This window comes from Amblyomma mixtum, chromosome 3 (assembly GCF_055824585.1).
Source record: "Amblyomma mixtum isolate Tamu chromosome 3, ASM5582458v1, whole genome shotgun sequence".
NCBI classification, from domain to species: domain Eukaryota; kingdom Metazoa; phylum Arthropoda; class Arachnida; order Ixodida; family Ixodidae; genus Amblyomma; species Amblyomma mixtum.
In genome coordinates, this window is record NC_143014.1 from 184,869,839 (window position 1) to 184,894,262 (window position 24,424).

Here is a 24,424-nt window from a genome sequence, read left to right on the forward strand (position 1 = left end):
CAGTGTACCGTGAGCGTCAGGCAAATGAGTAAAAGTGGACCGTAGTCGCAAAGACAAAATCGCGGTAGGTGCTTGTCGGTGTGAGGAGCGAGCCGGGCGGGGTCATTTTCGGTTTTCTTCGCGGGGGAAGCCGCATGTTGCAGAAAACAGTCACTGAAACGAAAAAAGAAAAATCATGACAATAAAAGGTAGGACTGCGCGAATAAGACAGCACAGGAGACTTATTCGCGCAGTCCTACCTTTCATTTAAATGAACTAACGAGCCCGCAAGAATGTCTTACTGAAAAATCATGTTTGGTCAGCTGCCAGCTGTGAAAGGGACAAAAGGCGCCTTAGATAGCACCGCATGCGCAACCCAGTCCAGAACATGTGAGTACTTTATTTATTTATTTATTTATTTATTTATTTATTTATTTATTTATTTATTTATTTATTTATTTATTTATTTATTTATTTATTTATTTATTTATTTATTTATTTATTTATTTATTTATTTATTTATTTATTTATTTATTTATTTATTTATTTATTTATTTATTTATTTATTTATTTATTTATTTATTTATTTATTTATTTACTATGGTACTGCAAATCGGCCGAAGGCATCGTTGTAGGGGGACGTTACAGAGGAAAAAACGCGGACAGTGGTTAAGGTAGCCAGGTATCATTGCAACAAAAGCAGGTAAACACACCATGAACGAAATTTCTACAAGTCAGAAGTAGTACAGTCTGAAGCATGAAGATAAGTGAGCAAGTTGTTTCAGACGAGGGCCGCAGTCTTTGGCTACTTGCTATCACAAAGATGCCGTCTAAGCACACACACTAATTCGTTGTCACTTATCGACACTACGCCCTGAGGCAGTTTGTTTCACTCATTAATGCTGCGGGGAAAGAAAGACGCCTGGAATACTTTTGTTCGGCGGGAAATTTCGCGCATTTTTCTTCTATGGTCATGTCTGTGATATGAAGTTAGGCGGTTTTAGGAAAACGTATCGGTTACGTAGTGTTAATCTGATACGAGTTTAAAACGTAGTGTTAATCTGATACGAGTTGGTTATAAACCGTGCTGCATTACTGCGGATAGTTTCTAACCGATTAGCGAGGGTTACAGACTCGGAGTCCCCGACTGTAGCTGCACATTCTAAGATAGGGCGCAGATTAGAAAAGTATAAAACCTTTTTGACTTCACGCGATGCTTTCCTGAAGTTTCTTCTCAAAAAGTTAAGTGTGCGTCTAACTTTTACCATTACATAGTCAACATAACTATTCGAAGTTAGCTTCAATGAAAAAAATATAACTGCCAGGTATTTTGCTTCTTTAGTTGGTGCTATTTTGTGGTCAATTAAATATTAGTCGTTTGCTATGGTCTCGCGTACCGTACGTGGTAACGCTTGGAAATATTTATTTCATATGCGGCCCCACGAAGCTATGTGGTCGAGATCTACTTGCAAGGCAGTGGTGTCTATGTGACTGTTAATGTTTTATAGATAACACAATCACCGGCATATAATCTAATCTTGGATGCGACGTCTAAGCCTGTATCATTAATAGATGCTAAAATAAAAGGGGTTCTTGTACGGGCCCATGTGGGACGCCTGATGATTCTAAGACTGAATATGAATCTGCTACGTTAATTACTACTTTTTGGTTTCGGTTTGTCAGATAATCTTCAAGCCATTTAAGAACACAATGCGGCAAGCCAAGGTAGGATAGCTTGAAAAGGAGTAGATAGAGCGGAACTGTATCAAAAGCCTCTAGAAAATCGAAGATGCAGACTATCTCTGTGCCGCTATAAAACGAAGAATGAAGATCGCGGGAAAATTCAACCAGTCCAGCCACGCAGGAGAGGCCGGTCGTGCAGCTATGCTGATAAGGAGTGAGGAAATTGTTTTCCGCTAAGTGATGATAAATGCTGGCATATATAACGTGTTCTAATATCTTGCAGCATTGAAACGGCCTTTAATTTGAAACCAGACTCTGAAGCCCATTTTTATTAAGCGGAACTACGTTAGCAGTTTTCCAATCTAATGGTAATTCTTTCGATGTCAGTGACAGTTGGAATATGATAACAAGAAATTTTTCAAAAATAGGTGCGCAGGATTTTAACACTGGGCCGGTAGCAGAATCTGACTTTAATTCGAACAGCACTTTCACTACTTCATCGTAAGGTACAGATATATCTGGCATTATCGGCCAACTACAGCTGACTGGTTTTAAAGCAGGACTAGAGGCGTATGGTTTGATTTGGTTTATGGGGTTTCACGTCCGAAAGCGACTCAGGCTATGAGAAACGCCGTAGTGAAGGGCTCCGGAAATTTCGAACACCTGGGGTTCTTTATCGCACAGTACACGGGTCTCTAGAATTTCGCCTCCATCGAAATTCGACCGCCGCGGCCGGGATCTAACCCGCGTCTTTCGGGTCAGCAGTCGAGCACCATAAACACTGAAGCGGGTGCATAGAAAATGGATTTAAAGTAATCGTTGCAGCATATCGCTTTTTCTGCCTCATCAGTTACGTAATCATTTCCAACAGATAAGGAGGGAATGGTACATTCATCATTGCCATTTCGTTTAACGAATTTCCACAACTCCTTTGGGTTGCGCTTAAGTTGTTTATTGCTCAGGGTACAGTAAAATGTATCTTTGGCTTGCTTTATTTTTAAATTTATTTCTATCCTTAGTTAATCCACTTTGTAAGTAATTCAGCATTTTTGCTTCTATTATACCTCCGAAATAACCGAGATCTGCAGTTCAGTAGACGTTTAATGCCCTTGGTTAACTACGGCTTGTTTCGCCTTTGTATGCCAGTAAAGATCTAAGATGGAATATTTTTCTCTATGAACGCCTCTAGCACGTTCTTAAAGAGCTGTCATGAGGCATCAACGTTTGTAAATGTACTAGCAGTGAAAAATTCTTCAAAGTAGTCCCAAAGTCCTCGCATTATAAAGTCGTAATTGCCTCTGTGGTAAAGACACCTTTCTACGTGAGATAGCAGCAGTGCAAAGCTTTTTGCACGATATCCGCGCCAGAACAGCATAATGATCACTGATACCATGGACCGCCAAGACAGATTGTACAGTATCATTAGAGTTTGAGAAAATTAAATGAGTGTGGAAGCTCTATCTCAGTGCTGTCGTGTTGTGAAATCAACGAACTGGTATAGACCTCTGTGGTGGTCATATTGTCAAATTCAAACGATAATGCAGAGCGGCAACTAGTGAAGAAAGATTATCAACCCAACGCACATCACGCATGTTAAAATCTCCAAACACAGTCACAGCACTGCATCACGTTCAAAAGCGATTGTAAGAGTTCAGTGCTGCTGTCACCTGAACTTTGGTTAATGCCTTTAAATCTTTCCAAAACTAAGCTCATGTCTTTCACCAACAAGCCACGTATTCCTACCGCCTACTTTCTTAATAACAATAGTGTAGAATTCACCACAAGTTACAAGTATCTTGGCATTAACCTTCAATCCGACTTATCATGGAATCATCATATTAATCTCACTCTTGCCTCCGCTAACCGTACTTTCGGACTTCTCAAACATAATTTAAAAGAGGCCGCGACACATGTAAAAAAACTAGCGTACACCACATTAATCCGTCCGAAACTCGAATACGCGTCTGCCATTTGGGATCCTCATCAGAATTATATCATCAGTAACATCGAAGCCCTGCAAAACCGTGCTGCGCGATTCATCTTTTCTGATTATTCATGTTACACCAGCGTCACCTCATTGAAGACTAAAGCCGAGTTAGATAACTTAGCACTGCGCCGAAAAATTTCCCGTCTATCACTCTTCCACAAGCTTTATCACCATCCTTCCCTTCATGATGAATTCTTTCAGCCACCGCCAGTTATCTTTCCACGTCGCGATCATCCTTACAAAGTTAAACGCATTAACTGCCAGTCATTCCATTATGCCTATTCTTTTTTACCACGCACAATAACCGAATGGAACGCTTTGCCATCAGAAATTGCCACAGAATCTGATCTAAATAAATTCCAACCTCTTATGCACTCATGTTTCAACAACTAAAAAGGTATTTTTTTGAGCGCTCTTTTCTTCTGCCTTGTCTTCTTTTTATTTTATAATTTTTGTTTTGTACTTCAGCGCACCTTTTCCAGTGTCGTCTTTTTCTTTTTCTAGCGGTGCTGTTATTTATGCTCAAATTTTGCTGTTATGTGCATTGTTGCGACCCTTTCTGTGAATGCCTATTTATGATTAATATTTTGTGATTTCTATTTTATTTTAGTGCAATATTTTTAACCTTATAACAATGCTTTGTACTTACTCCCCCCCCCCCCCCCCCCCATGTAATACCCTCAAATGAGGGCCTTTGGGAGTATTTTGAATAAATAAATAAAACTACGAAGAAACGAGCCTAACGCAATATGTTCACCATTGTTGAGCATTTGCACGAGAAACTTTCACGTTCATGTTTTCTTATTTTAATCAGAGCGCTTGGAAATATCTCACCGACCAAGATGAAAACACCGCCGCGGTGACCGTCCCCGTCTTTCCTCTGTGCTTCAAATGCTGATGGAAACACTTCTGCATTACACACACTTTCATCCAGCCAAGATTGAGTACCAACAAAAACATTCAGTTCAGCGAGACTACCTGCCTGGGTTTAGATCGATAGCCATTCGTGCGCCTGTCTCCGGCTGCTTCATTTGCACAATCACATAGTTATCTCTTCGACTGAACAGCAGTGTCAGATACTGCATCATAAACGTAACAACACCCATCAATGAGAGAGAGAGAGAGAGAGACTCTTTAATGAAAAGCAGAGAATATAGCCGGCGTTTAAAAATCGCTGGCATGCTACTCTGCGTAGGGAGGGGAGTTTGGGAGATAAAGGCAGAAGGAGAGCAGAGTGGAAAAGGTAAAAAAAAAAACGAAGATAAAATGCGGCCATGAAATGGGTGCTAAGGATGCAATGGCGAGTAATGATGTAAGCTATGGAATGATGGAGTGCATAGTCCGTCAAATGGGCTGACGAGGTTCACTGCATGAAGAATGCATGAAGGTAACGTGCGAGTGAATGAAATGTTTGTCATATCGTATCTTGAAAGAAGAGCTTTTTGCAACTTCAGAAATCTTTTTACGAGCCTGCCGTATTCGCGACGAAAAATCTCGCGTACAGCATAATCGGTAGATTTCAGTTTACTCCCTGAAACAAGAATAGATTCCTCGCTCCGTTCGCGTTTCTTTCCATCGCCCCTGTACATATAACCTTTTTCCTTCCTTCTCCTACCATACCCTTTATTAAAAGCCAGAAAAAAAAGTTGACCCTGCGCTCATTGCGTAAGGCGCCTCATATGGAATCTAGTGGTCTTCGGTTTGATGCCAGAGTAAACAGCGGTGCGTCCGCAGCGGTGGCTCAGTGGTTATAATGCTCGGCAACTGACCCGAAAGACACGGGTTCGATCCCGGTCGCCGCGGTCGAATTTCGATGGAGGCGAAATTCTAGAGGCCCATGTACTGTGCGATGTCAGTGCACGTTAAAGAACCCCAGGTGGTCGTAATTTCCGGAGCTCTTCACTACGGCGTCCCTCATAGCCTTAGTCGCTTTGGGACGTTAAACCCCATAAACCAAACCAAACCAAACAGCGGTGCAGGTAGCTTAGATGAATCTCGGTTGACTCCGCACGCATTTTCTTGGGTAAAAAGCTGCCGATTAGCGCGTGCCAGCATCATGAGACGGCTCGCCAGCTGTGACTTAACCTTCGGACAAACTTGTGTGCAACACATTTTTGAGAGCAAAGTTTTCGGCATACACTTGCGCTTCTAATCATAGGGCTTGCTTGCGTGAGTCGTGTTGGTCTTTATTATGGTCTTGCCGGAGGGTAGGGGTCTACTTCGACATCATGTCAAATCCTGACAATCCGTTTGAAAGTCGTACTCGTTTCTGGCGGCGTACCGAATATTGGAGTTTCGAAGGGCAGCGGAGGTTTGTTTACACATTTACGTCGGTATCCTGCTCAGAATTTTGTCGCACATTTTTTTGGTTTTCGCATTTTTCGTGTCTCCTGCTCTAATCTGTGGGTGCCCGGGGACGTAGAAACTCATTAAACCAGTAGCGCAGCGAGGTTCCAGCCGTCGGCGGTCCGACCGCTCGCGAAGCAATGAAATCAAAAACGAAACAGCCTACGTAGTTGAGCGCAAAACGAGGACTCGTTGCATTAGGACGACGCGTCGCCTCCTCGGGATATGGCAGATAAATCACGGGCACGCCACGTATACGACCGGCTGATTACAGGCGCGCAGTCTGTCATCATTAAGGAAAAAAAGCCGGAAAGTCCTGTCTACGCTTCCAAGAGCGACATCATGAATTTTAAGCGCAGCATGTAGCGAAAGAAACGAGTTTCATTCAGGAACAAACCGAAAAATAAAACAACTAGATGTTTCGTTGTCAAAATTTGGCATGTGAAAACATCGCCAGCTAGTAATGCCAAGGTACCCTGGCAGAAGCTGCTTGCTTAGCTCCGCACAATCTTTCTCACGGTTATCATTATACGAATATGAGCGGAAGAAGCCCTGAAGGACATTTTACGGTAGTAAAAAATTCCCTTAATGCTAACTCGCTTCCGGCAAGAACGCTAAGAAGCAGGAGCGGAAAGTGGGAGAGTGAAGTCATGCTACATTCTTGTCTCAAGGCTGCAGTTACAATCAAGACTCCCGGAGCAGTGCTTCGGACGTGGATAGTCTGTTAAACCTAGCGTAACCTTCAGTCCAGAAGACCTAATTTCAAAAGTGTGTGGATTGTGATCATGTAGTGGAGTTTCTACATAATTCTTAACCACCGAAGAGCAGTGGTCACACATCTATGTTTAAAATTTTTGATATATAAACACCAATTCTACACGCGCGTTGCTCCATAAGTATGTTGCGGATACATTCGACGTAGCCACCTGAGGAAAAAGGGGAGGTCCATTAAATGAGGGTCCTACCTGCGTGCGTACGTGCATGCGCGCGCTCCTTGTACGAGCGCTGTGTTCCTTGTGGTGGCAGTTCCAAGGCTGTTCCTTTTCACTTTTTCTTTATTTCGCTTTATACTTTCGCAATAAAAACCGTTGTTAACCCTTTCAGCCCTGAATTTTTTTCCACTACCCTAGCATTATTAATATAGTTTCGTTATCAGCCAGGGAACCAAAAAAGCATAATGATAAAGGGCGTATGCATGCGTGGGCGCTGAGCAAAATGGGACCTGTCCTCCTATGAGGACACCAGGGCCAAGTGGCTGCACTAGACTGAACTCTACACAAGATCTTTCACCAACCCCCTACGGCGCAAAAATGTTTTCATGCGACAAAAACGACGTCTTGTTTACCCTCAGCGTCACTGAGGCTTAGGGCAGCAATTAGCGAGCATGAAATGCCCTGAAGCAGTTCTTTTTTCTATTGCTCAAGCACGGATCTGAATACCCTTTTTTGCAATTGATCCTCATTGTCCAGGTATAACAGTCAAGCTTGCACCGTTTCTCCGAGTCGGTCGTACCAAACATCATCGACAGGTAACCAGATAGAAAAGCTAGGGAACATTACCTAGGGAACATTACTAGGGAACATTATCGGCTTCTCTGCTGTTTATGTATAGGCAGATACTGCTAATTGTTTCCAATGTGTCCATTGCGCTGGTGTTCAAGAGTAGACCTAGCTTTTACTTTTTCTGCTCTTCTATCTGTGACTCTGCGTCTTTATTCCTGCATCTTTTTCCACCTCCACATCTATTAATTTTGCAGTTCCGCAACTTGTACTTTCGCAGACTTACACCAGGACACGTGCACATGCAGAAGAAGATCTGAGGTGCAATTTAACAACTTTAATTAAGCTAAAACTGTTTTATGCAAAGCCTTCACAAGCTTCACCCTCATCTGAGTGAAGCTTCACTCTCAACGCCCTCAACTGAGGACATGTGAGGGATGGTACACTACACAGTCGTGTCTCGTTAACATGGACACTGTGGTCTCCGACCATAAGTGTTCATAAAGCGAGTCATCCGAAATAACGAATCGCGAACAAAACAAAACAAGAATATTTAGAAAAACCACAGTGATTAAGGCCTGCTTCTGTTCATAGAGTGGCGGGCAGTGAAGTGGGAATTGGGCAATCTTGGAAGCTCAAGGTGTATTATTCTGGTCGCCAGCATCTTCAAAATGATGTCTTGCCGATTGAAGCACGTCTGATGCGCCTATGGAGGTACAGGGTTGGTCAAAGGTTTCCAGGCCACAGGGTCTGCTTTTGAGCAGTATAGTCAGGCAGTTACGACATCCCTGAAGCTCAAAAGATCTTTAGAGCGTAGAATAAGTATCGTTCTAGCCTTTGACAACCTGTATAGCTTTATCACCATCTTAAGTGCCAGGATATACAGATGAAAAACAGACCCTGTGGCCTGCGAACTTTTTACCAACCCTGAATATCAGACGCGTAATGTCGCCTCACGACGTGATAAAGCTTCTCCTACTACGGTTGCTCATATTCCAAGAATTCTGTACTCAATCGGCTGAAAGCTGATAAGCGTGGTTTTCAACATATCACAGGCTGCAGAGAAAGAATTTTTTTTTCTCGCAGCCATTCATGTAATGCGGCAAATGGCAAGGCGCGCCGAATGGGAACCTTCCCACTCTAAAGCATGAAGCCACACACACACACGCTCAAAGGCCATCGCTACGGCATCTGCACTATCACACTACCTTTCGCCGGTGTCCTGCACTCAAAATACAAGCAGCAGAACATTTTTTGGGGCGCCGTCGGGATTTTGTTCTCCTCGTGGTCCCTATTGACGAGACAAAAATACATGGGCCTCAATGGGCTCCGTGCATTTTCAGCCTGTACATTGACCGTAAAGCGAGTTTCCGTGTTAACGAGGCGTAAATACGTTGAAAAAGTTTGCTCCGCACAAAAATTTCCATAACTCGTGTCGTCCTTATTAACGGGGGGTTGTATTAATGCAGCACGACTGCATTTATTAATTTTTAATTTTGCCAGCGCAAAATGATTTTATTTGTCTGTTGTCTCCAGTAAAGTTGGGAAAATATAAAAAAGTATCAGCCCGCCGAATCAAACGTAGTCAGTGAATAAAAAACTTCAGAACATGCCCGTCGCATTGCGTCCTTGGTAGTGTCGTGCGGCATCTCGGCGTTCTCAACCGCTACAAAAATCGTGAAAGTGTGAAATACGGAGCTAATATCAGCGCCTTTTTGTACCAATTTTATACCAATTTTACCCTTGATTCGAGTGGCTTTTATGAATATAAGGCTTGAAAAAAACATGCTTTTTGTCCACATTGGAGGAAACCAAATCCGAAAGGGTTCATAATTCTCACGACGCAGACTGCCTCCCAATGTAGCTACAACGCATTTGCTGGCGGTGGACGCACTATGGTAATTGCACATTGTACCGTACACGTAAGGATCTTTTTCCTCCCCCCCCCCCCCCCCCTCCTACTTTCACTTTTTCATTTTTTTCTTATTTCAAACTTTGCGGATGTCTGTGTGTGTTTCCGTCCTCGGATGTGCTGAGCGCTTCTCGCATTACGATCACACCTTCTTTTTGTTCTGTTTTTTAAGCCGGATCGCCAGTTGTCTTATCAGTCGCTGTTTCCCTACAAAGAGAGTAGAGCGCCTGCCGCAAAACAAAGGAAAATGGAGGGTGTTAAACATGTGTCCTTACGCGTATGCACGTCTGCTAGAGTGCCTGTATTTGCAGCGGGAGACTCGAATAAAAGGGAAGGCGTCATATCTGCATTCGAAAAGTCCCGAATTTTCTAAGCTCGCCTTAGTTTCTCCTGAACTCTTTTAAGGCGAAAGCCTTTAATGGCTCGTTATCCCGTCCATCCGGTGTTACATCCAGCGCCTGGGGTGACTCATCGACGAGCCCAGCTGGCGTCATCAAACGGATGACGGGTGTCCACAGAGATATGTGAGACAGTTACTGCGTAATTTCCTTTCCTCAAATACAATTTTCATTTTATTCATTACGACCCCTCTTTCCCTTTCTTCTTTCATCCCCCCCACAACCCCCCCCCCCCCTTCAACCTTTCCTCTACGGTGCTGTTCGGGTGTCCACCGAGATGACAGAGAATTACTGCGCCATTTCCTTTCCTCAAAAATGCGTTGCGTTCAAAGGTGTTTCCAACGGGCAAGGCATCGCGCCGAACTGGCGATGGCGTTCCGTGGACTCCCTGGCAGCGTTGCAACACGCTGACGCGTTACACTCCTAAAGGCGAAGCTTAAGCGGCATTAATTAGTAATTAGTCATTACTTAGTAATTAGTCATTGATTATGTGTGACGTCATCCAGTGTTGACGTCACCGGTGCCACAGAGGCAGTCAAAGTGGTGCGGAAAACGCTTTCGCCTCTACGCACTTTAGACAGTCAAAGTGCCCCCTGAATTTTTTTTTTTTTTCGGGAATCCGTCCTCACGGATGGACGAGCGACGCCCGCCGTCCGTAATTCTCGTTTCCACCACTTCGCCGAACGCCCGTGGAGAAGCCAGGACTCAGGCACGTTGTCGACTACACGCGGGCGCTGACGTCGGCAGCAGCTGCTTTACAGGCGTGCGTCTGCGCCGTCGCTGGAGGCAAATCGCGCTCAAGACGAGCAAATGCGGCGCAGGCCGCAAAGCAAGCACTGCCTTCCCTGCCCTACATCCGTTCCACGGCGTTGCCGCGAGCGAGCGACCACGCCAGGCGGGATGCAGATCGAGAGTTAAAAACACGCGTGCGCACAAACGCTGATGACGGCGACTAACCCATAAGACAAGCTCATTCAATATGTTTGTCATCTTATCGAGATGCAAGATGCGTGCTGTTTGCACGCAGTGCTCATTTGTTTCATGGACGCGGGGCAGACTTACAAGGAGACGCGGAAACCAAGACATCTTTGCTGCTACTTTTTTTTTTTTGCTCGCGCGCGCTGTGAGCACAATTAAGGCTTCCTGTGTGTCTCGAACTTTTCCTACACCAGTAAAGAGTAACTATACACGTAGTGGCTGTCGGCAACCTCACTAGGTCAGGGTGTTATCGAAAAGGAGCAAGGCACCAGTTAGCAGCTTATGTGTACAACCTCAGCTTTGCAGCGGGGCGTAGGGAAAACGTATGTGGTGCGATGGAATTTTGCGAGAAGTGTATCGTCTCAGCCAGCTTCCTGCACGCCTTCTATGCGGAGGCGCGTTTTAGTCTGTAAACTCATGTGGCCGCAAAGAAAAAAAAACAAAGATGGGTGTGCGCGCAACATGATTTAATTTCTGACAAATTAATGGTAATGGATTGCGCGAAGTCGCACACATTACTTTGTCACGTTAAAAATTGCTCGAAACCTTTAAATCTCTGTACATAAAGTGTTTGTGTATCGACTACCATGGACAGACATTGGAAGAAAATTGGGAATTTTAACTCTATTAGATATATGCCGCAAGTTGCTGCAATGAGAGTTTCCAGATTTTATTTCTTTTACTGCGGCGCTGCCACCTCCTCGCTATCATGGGGATTATCTAGTCAGCATGGCGGATGATAACAATACAGTGCAATCGAATGAAACCATTTCATTTTCTACTGGTCCAGAATCAGTTGACAGAACTTCACTCACTTTTCACTCAAGTCACATTTAATTTAACCAGGACTTAGCCAATGCTATAAGTTAGACCTCTTCATGCGTAAACACTGCGTCTTCTTTTTTTTACCAGCCCTCACAGTTGACTGGACTGCGCTAACATGTCCAGCTGCACCTTGTGAAAACGTCCCACAACCCATGAAACAAGAATAAAAATGTCCCTCCAAAATCCCGGCCAAGCGCTAAATTTTAGCCCAGACGGCTTCCGCTCAAGAACTGCAGTTTCCCCTGTCTGCTCAATTATGAAAAATATTTAACGCGTGAACTGGGCCCACTTAAGCCTTCTGTGCGCGCGGCGGGGAATGTTTGGCCGCTAACTCTCATGAAAAAAACAACGCCGCGAAGAATATTTATTATCCACTCGGAAGGGCCTTCGCGCACAACAAAATAGCCGCGCATCGTCTCGCCAAAGCTCTCTCGGCGTCGGCGACAAGCCGGCGCTGGCCGCACCGTTGCTGGCGGCGCGCTTTAAGCGCACCGGAAACGCCCCCGGAGTGGAGCAGCGAGGATGAATAATAATTCGCTGCTGCCCAGGTACCGGACTCGCAGAAATCCTTGCGAGGGGCGAATAAATACACCGCGCATGCTAGCCCGGTGCGCTGCATTTATTCAGACGCCAAGCCAAGGCTTCTTTTGCTCGACTTACGCCTTGCAGTGGAGTTGGTTGTTACTGCGGTGGCTTTCCCTCCCCAGAAAGCGTTTCCGCTGACTGCTCTAGTAACGGGCGTTTCCCCACTACTGTTAGCTTACGGACGACATCTGTTTAGCATTGCGCCGCTATTCTGGCGGCTGCGCGTCTATTCATCGGTTATCTTTAGTTCGTTTCCTTGGCTTTGGTAATGAGAACATTTGTTCTGAAGTCCTTATCCCAAAATCAGGAGTCATTGTTTTGCGCGTTCAGTATTTCTTGCGCACTGCGTTGGACAGTCGTTGTCATATCAACGCATTGAGCGTATAGCGCGTGATGCTCTTACAACGCGATCTGCACTTTAGCGATCGCGAGAAACAAGTATCGGTGCGAAGCGAATAAACGCGTGGACCACGTCGGAAAATCAATATTTATACACATGCTTGTTTATTTATTTAACATCCGTGACTCTTTTTTTGACATGATCTGCTTGGACGAAAACGGCAAAAGTTCACAGCTTTGACTCACGAAGTAGGGCTTGCCTCGCTGGCTGTGGTAATATTTTGCTCCTTTGGGTGCTCAGGTTTCTGCCTGTGAGAAGCTTTTCTATTCCTCATCGAGAACGGGTGGTCCTTCAACTGCGCGCTTCAGTATTCTGCCTTGCTTCACACTCAATGGGTTCGTTGCGTGTAGGCAATCAGTATTTCAGCGTTGTACGCTGACCAGTTGTGGATTAGGACAGGACGCGCGACCCAGTTCAAAGGCGTACGCAAGGCTCCGAAAACCTTGCAGTGCATCACATTTTTTTTACATCTATCTGCAAAATGCTGGGGCGTCTCAGCTGATAAAACAGCGCCCGCAACGCCTGCTCGCTAATCCGTGACAGTATGTCCCATCTCGCTCCACCCAGCTTTTCTTACGTGAGAGCCGTCGCTGGCGTGGACATTACTGGGAGCTTTCATTCACTTTTACAGGAAAGAACAACTGAGCACGACCTCGCGACTTCTCAAATGTGCCCCAATGAAAAGTTTTCTTTTCATTGAGACTCAATATACAGGGTGTTTCACCTAAGACTTTCTGCAATTTTTAAAAATAAGCTATTTGAATTAGATGCGCGCTTTTTCTGGCATAGTATTTTCAGTGGTGTAGTACATCATAATTCAACCAAGACGTGCTAACTAGAAGGCTTGTTAACCAATATTTAATAGTTAACTTTTAAACTATTACCGTTGGGCTCCTTAATTATTTAGAGGCATGCAGCCCACCGTAAGTAATGTCCATATCCGTTTTTAGAATTTCTAGAACGCGATTATCCTCGGCGCTGTGGCCCAACAAATTTCGCCTACATCGCGCCAAAATACATGCGGTTTGAGAAGCTTGTAGGCAAAGCAACCTCTCCAGTGAACCTAACTCGCCGAAATAGCCAAAATTTGTTGGGCCACAGCGCCGAGGATAACCGCGTTCTCGAAATTCTAAAAACGGATATGGACATTACTTACGGTGGGCTACATGCCTCTCAATACCTAAGGAGCCCAACGGTAATAGTTTAAAAGTTAACTATTAAATATTGGTTAACAAGCCTGCTAGTTAGCACGTCTTAGCTGCATTATGATGTACTACACCACTGACAATGCTATGCCAGAAAAAGCGCGCATCTAATTCAAATAGCTTATTTTTAAAAATTGCAGAAAGTCTTAGGTGAAACACCCTGTATGTGACTGTATTTAAGAGCCCGCCTTGCTTTTTCGCGGCAAGCGGCTAGCCGACGGTTTCCGACACTTCGCGTGAGTTTCCGGTTCATTCGCAGATTTCAGTGCTTGGTTGAACGGATATGTTTGGGTGCTCTTTTGAATGCATCAGCCCAGGCACCTGCTGGCCATCGGATCATAATGTATAGCTGCACAGCGGATATAAAAATAATCATAGTCAGTGTGGCACGTGACTATTCGCATTGTGTCCGAAATTCTTAGACCTTCGATTCAGCGATCGATGGGTTCGAGATCAACCGGCCAACGTTTGCGAACAAACTAGTTTCTGCTGGTGCTTTATCTTAGAGCATGCATAAATAGAGTCATTCTGCTGCTTGCCACGTAGTTCACTGGCCTCATCTCATTTTATTCCGGCTCTACGCAACAAATAACCGCACGCAAGGGTCCGAAGCTGTTCTCCTTGTTTTCAGCGCCAAGCCTGCGTGATAACATGGCCTGCTTTCTCGCGCGTGCACACAGGTTACGCTGTTATCTATACTTCGTTCCTCTCTCTCTTCCGAGATTTCTACGCGTACGCCCGCTGTCCAGCAAAGTGTTGTAGAAACGGGAATTTCAGCCTGGTTTCTGTTCACTTTAGCTGCCCCATGTTCCTACGCGGGAGTTCGCCGGCTTTTCCACCTTACATATGATTTCGAGATGAAACAATCGTCGGCAAAAGAAAATAACAGAAATAGCGAGACGAAAGCATAACATACTCGACTCACTCGTGCTTGTGCTCAAGTTGCTCCCCCCCCCCCCCCCCCCGTCCTCCCCCTCCCCACTGGCGGCCTTTCAGCAGAGCGTTCAGCGCTGAACATAATTGAAACTTAATTTGCAAGGCTTCGTTTTTTTTTTTTTTTGGCACAGGCTGCGTGCCTTTATCGAATTATCCCGGCGGCGTCAACGTAGCGCGTAGCAACATCGTGTTTTGTTTTTCACGCGCTTCTTCGTTGATCTGAAGCGATGAGTGCGCCTCCCTGAACTTTGCCTCTCGGCGAGCCAAAAACAGAAAAATTTTATTTTTCTTTTTTCATTTTACGTCAACTAAGATTATTTCATCGGCAATGCTCTTTCTGCAAGGCGCTATGCTGCTTGCATGCAGAACTCGTATTTGCCTCTCGCACGTTTAGCACTGATCGTAAATCTCAGGCCTCGTGCGCATTTGTTTGGAGACGAGGAGCGTACGTTTGCTTAAGCACTGGCGTTTCGCTAAGAAAATTTTACAAAGAAACGCCCTTTAACTGTATGCTTTTCGTATATAAAAGGGAGAGATAGAGAGAGAGCAGAAGGAGGAAAGACAGGGAGTTTAGCCAAATGTGTGTGCGGTTCACTACGCGTCGCTTGGGAAAGGGTATAAAAGGACGGAAAGATGAGGAGAACAGGGAGCCTAGCACGGACAAAGCGCTCCCACAGAATGGTGCAGGAGGATCGTATAAAGTGATCCTCAGGCCTGTCGACTTTGAAAGCAGAAGCCGAGCAGATCTCTGATCAATAAAATGGTGAGACATCGAGGCAAGGGCAGAGGCCGAGAACAGACTCGATGGTTTCCTCTCATTCACAACTGTTGTACGCTCGAGTGCCTGTGACTGTAATCAAATGAGGATGCAAGCATTCGAGAAGACGACCCGACCCGCATGCAGCTGAAAGCAGCACGCAAAAATTTCATCGCAGCGGGTGGGGTCGGGCGGCAAGCACAGTTTCAGGAAGGGGTCAAGCAGGTACCACAAATCAAAGTACACGGAAAACGCCTCTCAGCCAGAGTGATGCTGTGCGCAGGAAAATGATGGCAACGTTCAATTGACTTGGTCAGAAAGGGCAATGTCACTTCCTGGTTACGATATCTGAACATTCTGTGCTGCTTCGCAAGCTGTCGAGGCAGTTTCGACGGTGACTGAAAAACAATCATTGTGCATTGTTGAGAGTCCAGTGGTGTATTTTCTGAATTCCAGATACGAACTGCTGATTAGTTACGTGAAGTCTCAGATCTGCAGCAGAAAACGCAGCCCGTCATTTTATGGGGTCGTTCCTGCTTGAAATAAACGAACTCACCACGGAGGGGCGTAAGCTATGCACCTATAGGCCTGATGAGTGTAACCTAAATTTGATTGTAGCTTGACACCCCAGTACCGTAATGGCGTCTGTGCAGCTGATGAGAGAAACATTGTCATCCGCATAGAAACACGCGAAAGTCTTCGCACACGTCACGCAGGAACGGCACTGTCATTTTCTTTCCTCGGGTACAGTTCATTCGCATAAAAAAAAAAAGTAGTGATTGGGTACCTTATCTCGCAGAACTAGACATTATACCGCCTGTCGCCAACATGTCGCCCTCTTTAAACGCCGACAGTGTTCCACACTATATCGGCACAAAGTATGTCTGACTAGTGCATCTTATATTTTAGCCAGGACACCGTCATTAAACCAGGATGGCGGGCAATGTTCGCAGAAATGGCATAAGACGCCGCTTCCGAGGAAGATTTGCGGACCAGTGGTCCAAGTAATTCTTTTTTTCCTTTCCCAGCCACTGCTAGAGGCGCGTTGCGTCCGACCGCCGAGAGAGACCGACGCGCTTCTCCCATCTCGGCCCGGGCCGCGCACTAACGAAGCGAGACGCGAAGCCCTGCAGCGTGTCTCGGGCCGCGCTCTCTGAGAAATGCGCGGCTTTCTGGGCCCTCGGAGACGTCTTGCGCGACTCGTGTATAAAGATTAGGAGCACCCACGCTGCGCCTCGCCACGGCGGCTGTTTTCTGTATCTCGCTCTACGCGCAGGCTTTAATTTCTGCCTCGGGTAGATCACTTGAAGACGAACGTTTATCCTCCTGGGAGCGGGGCGGGAGAGCTTCGGAAGGCGTCTCGTTCCTCGTCCGCAGTCGAGAGGGAAGGGCAGGAGGCCTCACCAAATTGTCGTAATTGCGCGTTGCTTGTAGTTAAGTTTTCATTTTCTCCCGTAGTTAAAAGTTTATATATATTCTCTGAATTTGCGTAGATACACAACTTCCTGGTCCCTTGAAGGAGCGAAGTCTCATGAGCAGAAAGCTCACGGCCGTGCTGTAAGCGCCGGATCGCGTCTGATCTCCCATGCAGCGAATGCAAAGAAGCGGCTTTACTCAGCGCAACACACAAGACAAGAAAGAACTGACACCACGAGCGCTCTTCCTTATTCTTTCTTGTCTTGTGTGTTGCGCTGTGTAAAGCCGCTTCTAAGTATGTACCAACTTGCCCAGATCTCCGCCTTAGCGAATGCAAGCAGGGCTTAGCAAAACTTACCACCTTTAAGCAGTCTTCCTGCCTTAATGCTGCTTGCACAGAGGCAAGTCGTAGATGATTACGCGGAAGGTACTTGGAATAAAAATAACAACAATGAAATGCTGGCTCAAAACTTCCACTTAAGGTAACTATACAGCAGGAGGCACACTGGAGGTCTCTGAAAGTTCTGATGCTTTCTCGCTCGATGGAAACATCTGTGCATGCGCTGTTGAGCAAAGAGCAGTGTGACAGCGCAAGAAACGTTGGATTTCAAATCACGGGTCTGGCTCGTTCTGACTGCTTAATAGCGGGGCTGCAAAATAGTTTTAATTTCTTCTTTGTCTGCGGTTCCAAGCAAACCCCCAGTTATGCCTCCGAGATGAAACTGCCGCACTCGGACCTTCGAGACCCTACAAGAAAGCATACCTGTAGGCCCTCTTGCTTCAGAAAAAGTTAACCACGCTCGCCGGCGAGAGATGCGCCAGTCCTCGCCCATCGTAGGTAACCCCTGGCCGGGACGTCTGGTACCAGCCGCCGTAGGTCCTTCTCACGCATGGTTTTCGCTCCAAGTGTCTATTTCTCGTTGTTATGTTCTTCATCTCCTGGAAGGGTCTTGTCCTCGTGGGCGGCGCGGGGCGGCAAAGAGTTCACGCTGGCCTATGCGAAATTGAGCCGTGCACCAGCCAGGCAACGGGAGTGCCCATGAATCGCACTTCACGTAGACAACACAAAACAAAATGAACAAGAGTCGCGGGTGAGCCTCAGTTCGCCAGACAACGTTTCGACAACAGGACCTGTCCAAGACAGGTCCTCCGGTCGAAACGTTGGCTAGCAGACTGAGGATTTCCTTCTCACCCTAGTTCATAATTTGCTTAACGTTGTCAAGAATCCTATCTTTCCGCCTTCTCTCTACTGTTATCTTTGTAGGTTCCGATCCGAGTGGCAACTTTGGGGCTGTCCGCTTTATCTTCCAAGTGCACTGATGCGCTCGACCGTGTGCAGCATCATTGTCGGAATAGAATAGGAACAACCTCTGCAAATTCAAGAATTGCTCCTTTGATTAGACGCCCTGAAATAAAAAAGGACTGAGAGATTTGGCCAGGGTGACTAGTACGTCGCCACTACCTTTCGTGCAGGCGTGAGGGGGGTCTACAAGTTTTGCTCAGTGATGTTTTGAAGCGAAAGCTTCACTACGGGACCTCGTGCTTCGATAGCCGTGTGCCTAGTTTTCACCTTCAAATGACCTTCAGCTTCGAAAGCAAAGGAAAGGCACATAACTGGCGCCCCTGGGACAGTGGACACCTTAGTCGCGCTTTAAGCTACGAAACCAACGCAGCGAGAGCTTGGAAAGCAAATGAAAGGCGCATTAGTGCCCTCCTGGAACAGTGGACACCTCAGTCGTGCTTTAAGCTACTTGGCGGTAGTGACAGATGTGCGCTGCATGCGTTGGCACTGACAGCGTTGTGCCAGAAACGCGGCGCTGACGCCATAGGCCGTCGGCGTTCATTACATTCATTGGCGTTGGTGTTAACAGCGCTTTACACTGCGATGATTTTAAGGAAAGAAAGTTGGTCAAATGTTTAGGGGAAACCCCCAAGGTGGAGTAGATTTGTAATAAGGGAGTAATTACTCATTCGCATCCACCCGAGCGCAGCCATACGGCTACAAAGGAAAGCTATACAGCTTTCTCAGAAACTTCGTAGTTAAAGAAAAATTCGTCCTGGTCCGGGGCTCGAACCCAGGACCACCGCTTCACCGGAGCAGTCGCTCTACCAATTGAGCTAACCGGGACGGCAAGCTTATGGTAGGACGAGAGCGAATTGATCAATAAAGGAAAGAAAGTGCGCATAACTGGCTCCCTTGGACAGTGGACGCCTGAATCGCGCTAATAGGTACGTGGGGTGATGAGAGAGAGAGATGTGGACTGTATGCGTTAGAGGTGACAACGTTGCGGCAGACACGCGGCACTGCTGCAATAGCCAGCAGCGTTCATTGGGTGAGCAAACTCTCGCGATCAACCATTAACTGCCACCTGCCAGGGTGGCAGGGTGGGCGCGCTGCCTATCCAGTGTCCGGAACGCCATCAACGTTACAGACGCCAAGCCGCTTATAGTAGCCCGATACGCCATAGCTTTCGCTCTCTAGCCAGGTTCAGCAGCAGTTTAACCGCAGCTAATTTTTTTCTGGGAATTCGAGGGGTAAAATTCGTCGAAAAGGGGATTTTGCGGTAGATTTGGGGAGTTGCAAGAAACGTTAAGAACCGAAATTCTCACTTTTTTTCCGCACTGACAAAGTTTTCAAGGGGGCGCATTTCAATGAGGCGATTTCGGCGTGCCTGCCGATATTGCTATTTCCAAGGTAGCTACGCACGTCTGGTAGATAGCAGCGTTAAATGTACTATCGCGCTCAATATAAGTTGCAACGCGCGGTCATCGACCGGGGCTCGTTCCGTGGTGTACCTCCTCCAAACAGTCGCTCGGAATTCTGGGAGAAACTGCTGTTCCAGGAAACAACAGCACCCCCGCTCAGGAAAAAGTTTCTCCCAGAATTCCGAGCGACTGTTTGGAGAGGCACACCACGGAAAGAGCCCCGGTCGATGACCGCGCGTTGCAACTCATATTGAGCGCGATAGTACATCACACCGATGAGAAGGGTACATACAGATCAGGCACTGACCACTGCTTTATTTCTAAAAACCCTTCGCAGAAACTGTTACAAAGCCTCCAACAAGCGCATGCGTCAAAAAAGAAAATATTGAAACGAAGCAGGGGATGATATGAGGAATGAAAAAATGAGAACGCTTAAGAAAAAGAACTCTTCTTGCGACATAGTTGATAGTAGCTGACACAGTCATTTTTAAACCTGGAAATCTGTGCGGATTATAAAATTTTAAAAGTTAGTTGGTCTTTGCTGCTGCCAACAGCTGAATTTTTGCCAAAAATACCTCGGGCTAATAAACTCCTATTTATTCACTACTCCGCTCACTTAAAACTCGTGAAATGAGCCATAATTCTTCTATGCTTCAAGAACGGCTTCGGAAAATCATTCCACCCCATGATCAGTGTCACTTTCCACGAGCAACGCTTTCGCTTTGACCAAGGACTTTACCCGGCTGGATCAAAGACGAAAGTGAAGCTAGTTGGTGTTTGGTACTTAGCTTCGATATAGTTACTAGAGCAATACACACACACACACACGCACGCACACAAATACAGACAAAATGAGCGGCCAAAGGAGCACGGCGTTACGCTGTGTTCCGTGTGTTCTTTTTGCCGTCCAGTTAATGCGTACGTGCGTGCGTGAGTGCGTGCGTGCGTGTGTGTGTGTGTGCGTGTGCGTGCATGTGTGTGTGCGCGCGTGTGCACATGCATGCGGGTCTGTGTGCGTGCGTGTGTGTGCGTGCGTGCGTGTGTGTGCGTGCGTGTGTGTGTGTGTGTGTGCGTGCGTGTGCGTGTGTGTGTGTGTGTGTGTGTGTGTGTGTGTGTGTGTGTGTGTGTGTGTGTGTGTGTGTGCGCGTGCGGGCGTGCGTGCGTGCGTGCGTGCGTGCTTGCTTGCGTGCGTGCGTGCGTGCGTGCGTGCGTGCGTGCTTGCGTGCGTGCGTGCGTGCGTGCGTGCGTTTTGCTCCAGCAACCGTTTCGCTGCTAAGTGCCAAGTTGAAGCTTGAAGTTGAAGCGTGTGTGTTGCAGAAAGCATGCGCAAAAAGCAACGCAACACATAGCAGGATTAAAAAGAACAGCAGTCATAACATATTTACAGCACCTCTTGCACGCCTTAAAAAAAATAATAATAATAAATTGGTGCAAAGTGCAAGCCACGACCGAGATCAAAACCAAGGGCAAACATTTGAGGAGTTTATTTTCGGCGTTTGCAATGCGGCCTTTGAGGAGCTTGCGTGAAGAGTTGAAAACATGGTGACGCCCTGCCCGGACGCTTTAGAATAAATACAGCACTGACGCTGCATTCTTCCACGCGGCAGGCCGCTGTAAATGGTGGCATTGGCTTTCGATGTCTTCATAGTCATCAACACAAAAATATGAAGTGGCAACTAATCGTTGTTTTTGAACTAAGCTGGCACTTTTCAACGACCGATGGCAAAGCAGTTGTCCAGCTTTGTGTCGGATTTTATATTTTTCTATATATTATTCATTTTACTGCTTCCATCAGCATGCATGATTGCGTGAGACAGAGCATTCACCTCGAGTGCAAGAGGCCCGCAATTCGAATATCGCTGCTGCCTCACTTCTACACCAGATTAAAAATAAAACTTGGGAGACACTATACTCACCTTAAGAGTGGAATGCGATAGCATTATAGATCCCCATTGCAGCTACTTAGTTGTTTTGGGGTCATTTTTATGCGTTTCGGGGTTGCTCCCGAGACACTCGTCAGCACTCAACCAGTCCACTGCGACCACGCAGCTGAATCAGCAGATGAGATCGGATCTCTCTAGAACAATCATCAATTTAATTCCCGCCTGCCACGATGGGCAGCGTTGCTGACAATCCGGTAAGCTGGTTAAAACTGCCGAGGTGGGCAGGTTGTGATGGCGTCACGAGGCCACTTTACTTCTTTCGACCAGTCAGCGAATTTTGTGACATGCAGCCATATTTGCGAAATGTGGACTCGAATGTTACCGTATTAAAAAAAGCCCGAGTGTTTATGTAATAAAATAATCGGCCATGGGGTGAGGTCTGAACCCGGCGACCAAAGCCGACAACACACATCTCACCAGAACAGGATTTTCCCACCTTATGGTGCAGCATTTGACCACCACCTCCTATATGAATACACCAATTAACCGCCGGCTCTCAGTCGCCTGCGGCTGCGGAGCAAGTGACCAATTCGCTATCGCATCATACCCTTAAGGCGGAGCATAAGTGACCCCTGCGTAATTTTTTACCGCGATATTCAGAGCTCCTAAGAGTTTGGAGAGGAAAACAAAATCGCACAGTCCCCACTAGCGACGACTTAAAGTTGAACGTCTACCTCGAGGGGAAGTCGATACCGGAAAAAAACACTCATCAGAATCTTGGGGATGTGGATACAGTCAAACCAACGCTGCACTCACACTCTCGCCCTACTCAAAGCATCCACTCTACAAGTGGCCCGCATGATCACGCGCATCTCACACAGACGTCATGGCATGCGAGAGGAGGACACACTCAAGTTGGTCAGAAGCCTGGTAGTCAGCCGAGTGACATACAGCCTCCCCTACTACAATCCCATCAAGAGTGAGGTATTTATTTATTTATTTATTTATTTATTTATCATCATACCCACAGCGCCATTGGCTGGCATTACAGTGGGGGGGTAGAAGAAAAAGTACACAAATGCCACCGCGTGCAGGTGGTTACAAAAAAAAGATAACAATGAGATAGAAAGAACACGGAATTATTATACACAAAAAAATGTCACAGCATGGAAGAAAATGAATCATTTGATAATATGGACACTACTTCCTCAGGCAGCTTGTTCCATTCCGAAACCGTTTTGGGGAAAAAAGACATTTTAAAAAGGTCAGTCCGGCACCTGTCCGGCACGTCCGCCTGTAGGTACAACAGGCGGACGTGATTCTACGCAAAGCCTACAAAACCGCACTCCACCTTCCTCACAGCACTTCAACCGAAAAGCTCCTAGCCCTAGGACTACACAACACTTTCGATGAATTGAGAGAGGCACAACTAGTCTCCCAACTGCGCAGACTACAACAGACCCCATCTGGCAGGGAGCTCCTAAAGAAACTGGGCCGCGCCGATCAAATTCAAGAAATACAGAGGACAGAAACAATTCCGGACGAATATCGCAACACACTAAAAGTAACGCCAATACCCCGGAACATGGATCCCAACCTACACAAAGCACGCAGAGAGGCAAGGGCTGAATACCTACAAAAGACATTAGCACCCCAAGAAACGACGGTATACGTGGACGCAGCCACATACACCAGAACAGCGGGGCAGCACAACAGCAATGCGGTAACAACGGTGATTGACTCAACCCTACGCGAGATCACCAGCGCATCACTACAAGACTGTACGATAGTCGAGGCTGAGGAAGCGGCCGTCGCTCTAGCGGCAGCGGAGGGCTATCGGTCTAAACGGTCTCTAAAAATCCTTACAGACTCACAAACAGCATGCCGCAACTACCTACGCGGCAGAATAGGGCACAGAGCGCTCCGCATACTCCGCTCTGGGGGCCACATAACACAACGACAAACAAACGAAGAACCAATCAGGCATACGATAGTATGGACGCCGGGACATACGGGAGTAACAGGGAACCAAGAGGCGGACAGGATAGCTCGAGGGTACACTTATTACCGAGCATCCAACGTAGACGACCTCGAGGGGAACGAGCCTGTACCCCAAGATTATTCGGCGATACTAAATTATTACAAGGGCTGCAGAAAGCGTTATCCACCACCGGACAACTCCCTTAGCAGAGAGGACTCTGTCGCGTGGAGGCAGCTACAGACGGGCTCCTACCCGAACCTACACGTACTCAACAAAATATATCCAACACAATATAATGACAAATGCCCTTGGTGCCAAGAACCCCCCACGCTGTACCACATAACGTGGGCATGCCAGAGGATAAGCGTGGTACCAGTGATAACAAACCCGAGTGCGGAGCAATGGGAGGGAGTGCTCTCCAGCGATCGCCGGGTCGACCAAGGTCTGATTCGGCGAGCAAAACTGGCAGCAGCATCCAGCGGAGCCCTGGACTAAGGGCAACCGACCTTTGAGCAAGATGGACGAAGCCATCTCAAAACCGCCAAACACAATCCGAATCTAGAGCTAATAAAGTTTTCACTCACTCACTCACCGCGATATCGCAATAGCCAACGCTTCTCCGCTGAGGTCGAAAATAAATTTCACTTAATAGCCGATCAAGAGCTTTATCAGCCACTAAACCTATCGGTTTCGATAAACAGTGACCGCAATTCGTATCGAAGTAAGTACAGTCGAACCACGGCATCACTGAAACTGTTTACAGCGAAATTATGGCTATAACGAAGGAGGAGCTCCTACAGGAGTTCCTGTAGTGTCCCGTATGAAGCTCCACGTTTCTTGTAATTCGTTTTTAACGAAGTAAAGTTTTCGTACAAACGGATATACCGAAACCCTGCGCAAACTGCGGTCAAAGTCACCAACCGCTTTAACGAAGCGACGGCTGCAGCG

At 46.6% G+C, this 24,424-nt stretch overlaps 2 protein-coding genes across 4 annotated transcripts in view; both read left to right on the plus strand.

Moving 5' to 3' along the window:
• The window catches only part of Hasp (Hig-anchoring scaffold protein), a 498,754-nt gene that overhangs the window by 441,983 nt on the left and 32,347 nt on the right, over positions 1 to 24,424 (plus strand). The window lies entirely within an intron of this gene.
• LOC149352978 (uncharacterized) lies at positions 22,158 to 24,067 on the plus strand. Its single transcript, XM_089582177.1, has 2 exons — positions 22,158 to 22,479; positions 22,796 to 24,067. The coding sequence occupies exons 1-2, from the start codon at positions 22,279 to 22,281 to the stop codon at positions 23,969 to 23,971; spliced, it is 1,377 nt and encodes a 458-aa protein (XP_089438303.1). The 5' UTR covers positions 22,158 to 22,278; the 3' UTR covers positions 23,972 to 24,067.

What these genes read in the sequence shown, in the direction of transcription:
- LOC149352978 (XM_089582177.1), top strand. Translation starts at nt 22,279, where the DNA reads ATGTGGATACAGTCAAACCAACGCTGCACTCACACTCTCGCCCTACTC. An exon ending in ACAATCCCATCAAGAGTGAG is followed by an intron (nt 22,480 to 22,795) that starts GTATTTATTTAT and finishes GTCCGCCTGTAG; the next exon opens with GTACAACAGGCGGACGTGAT.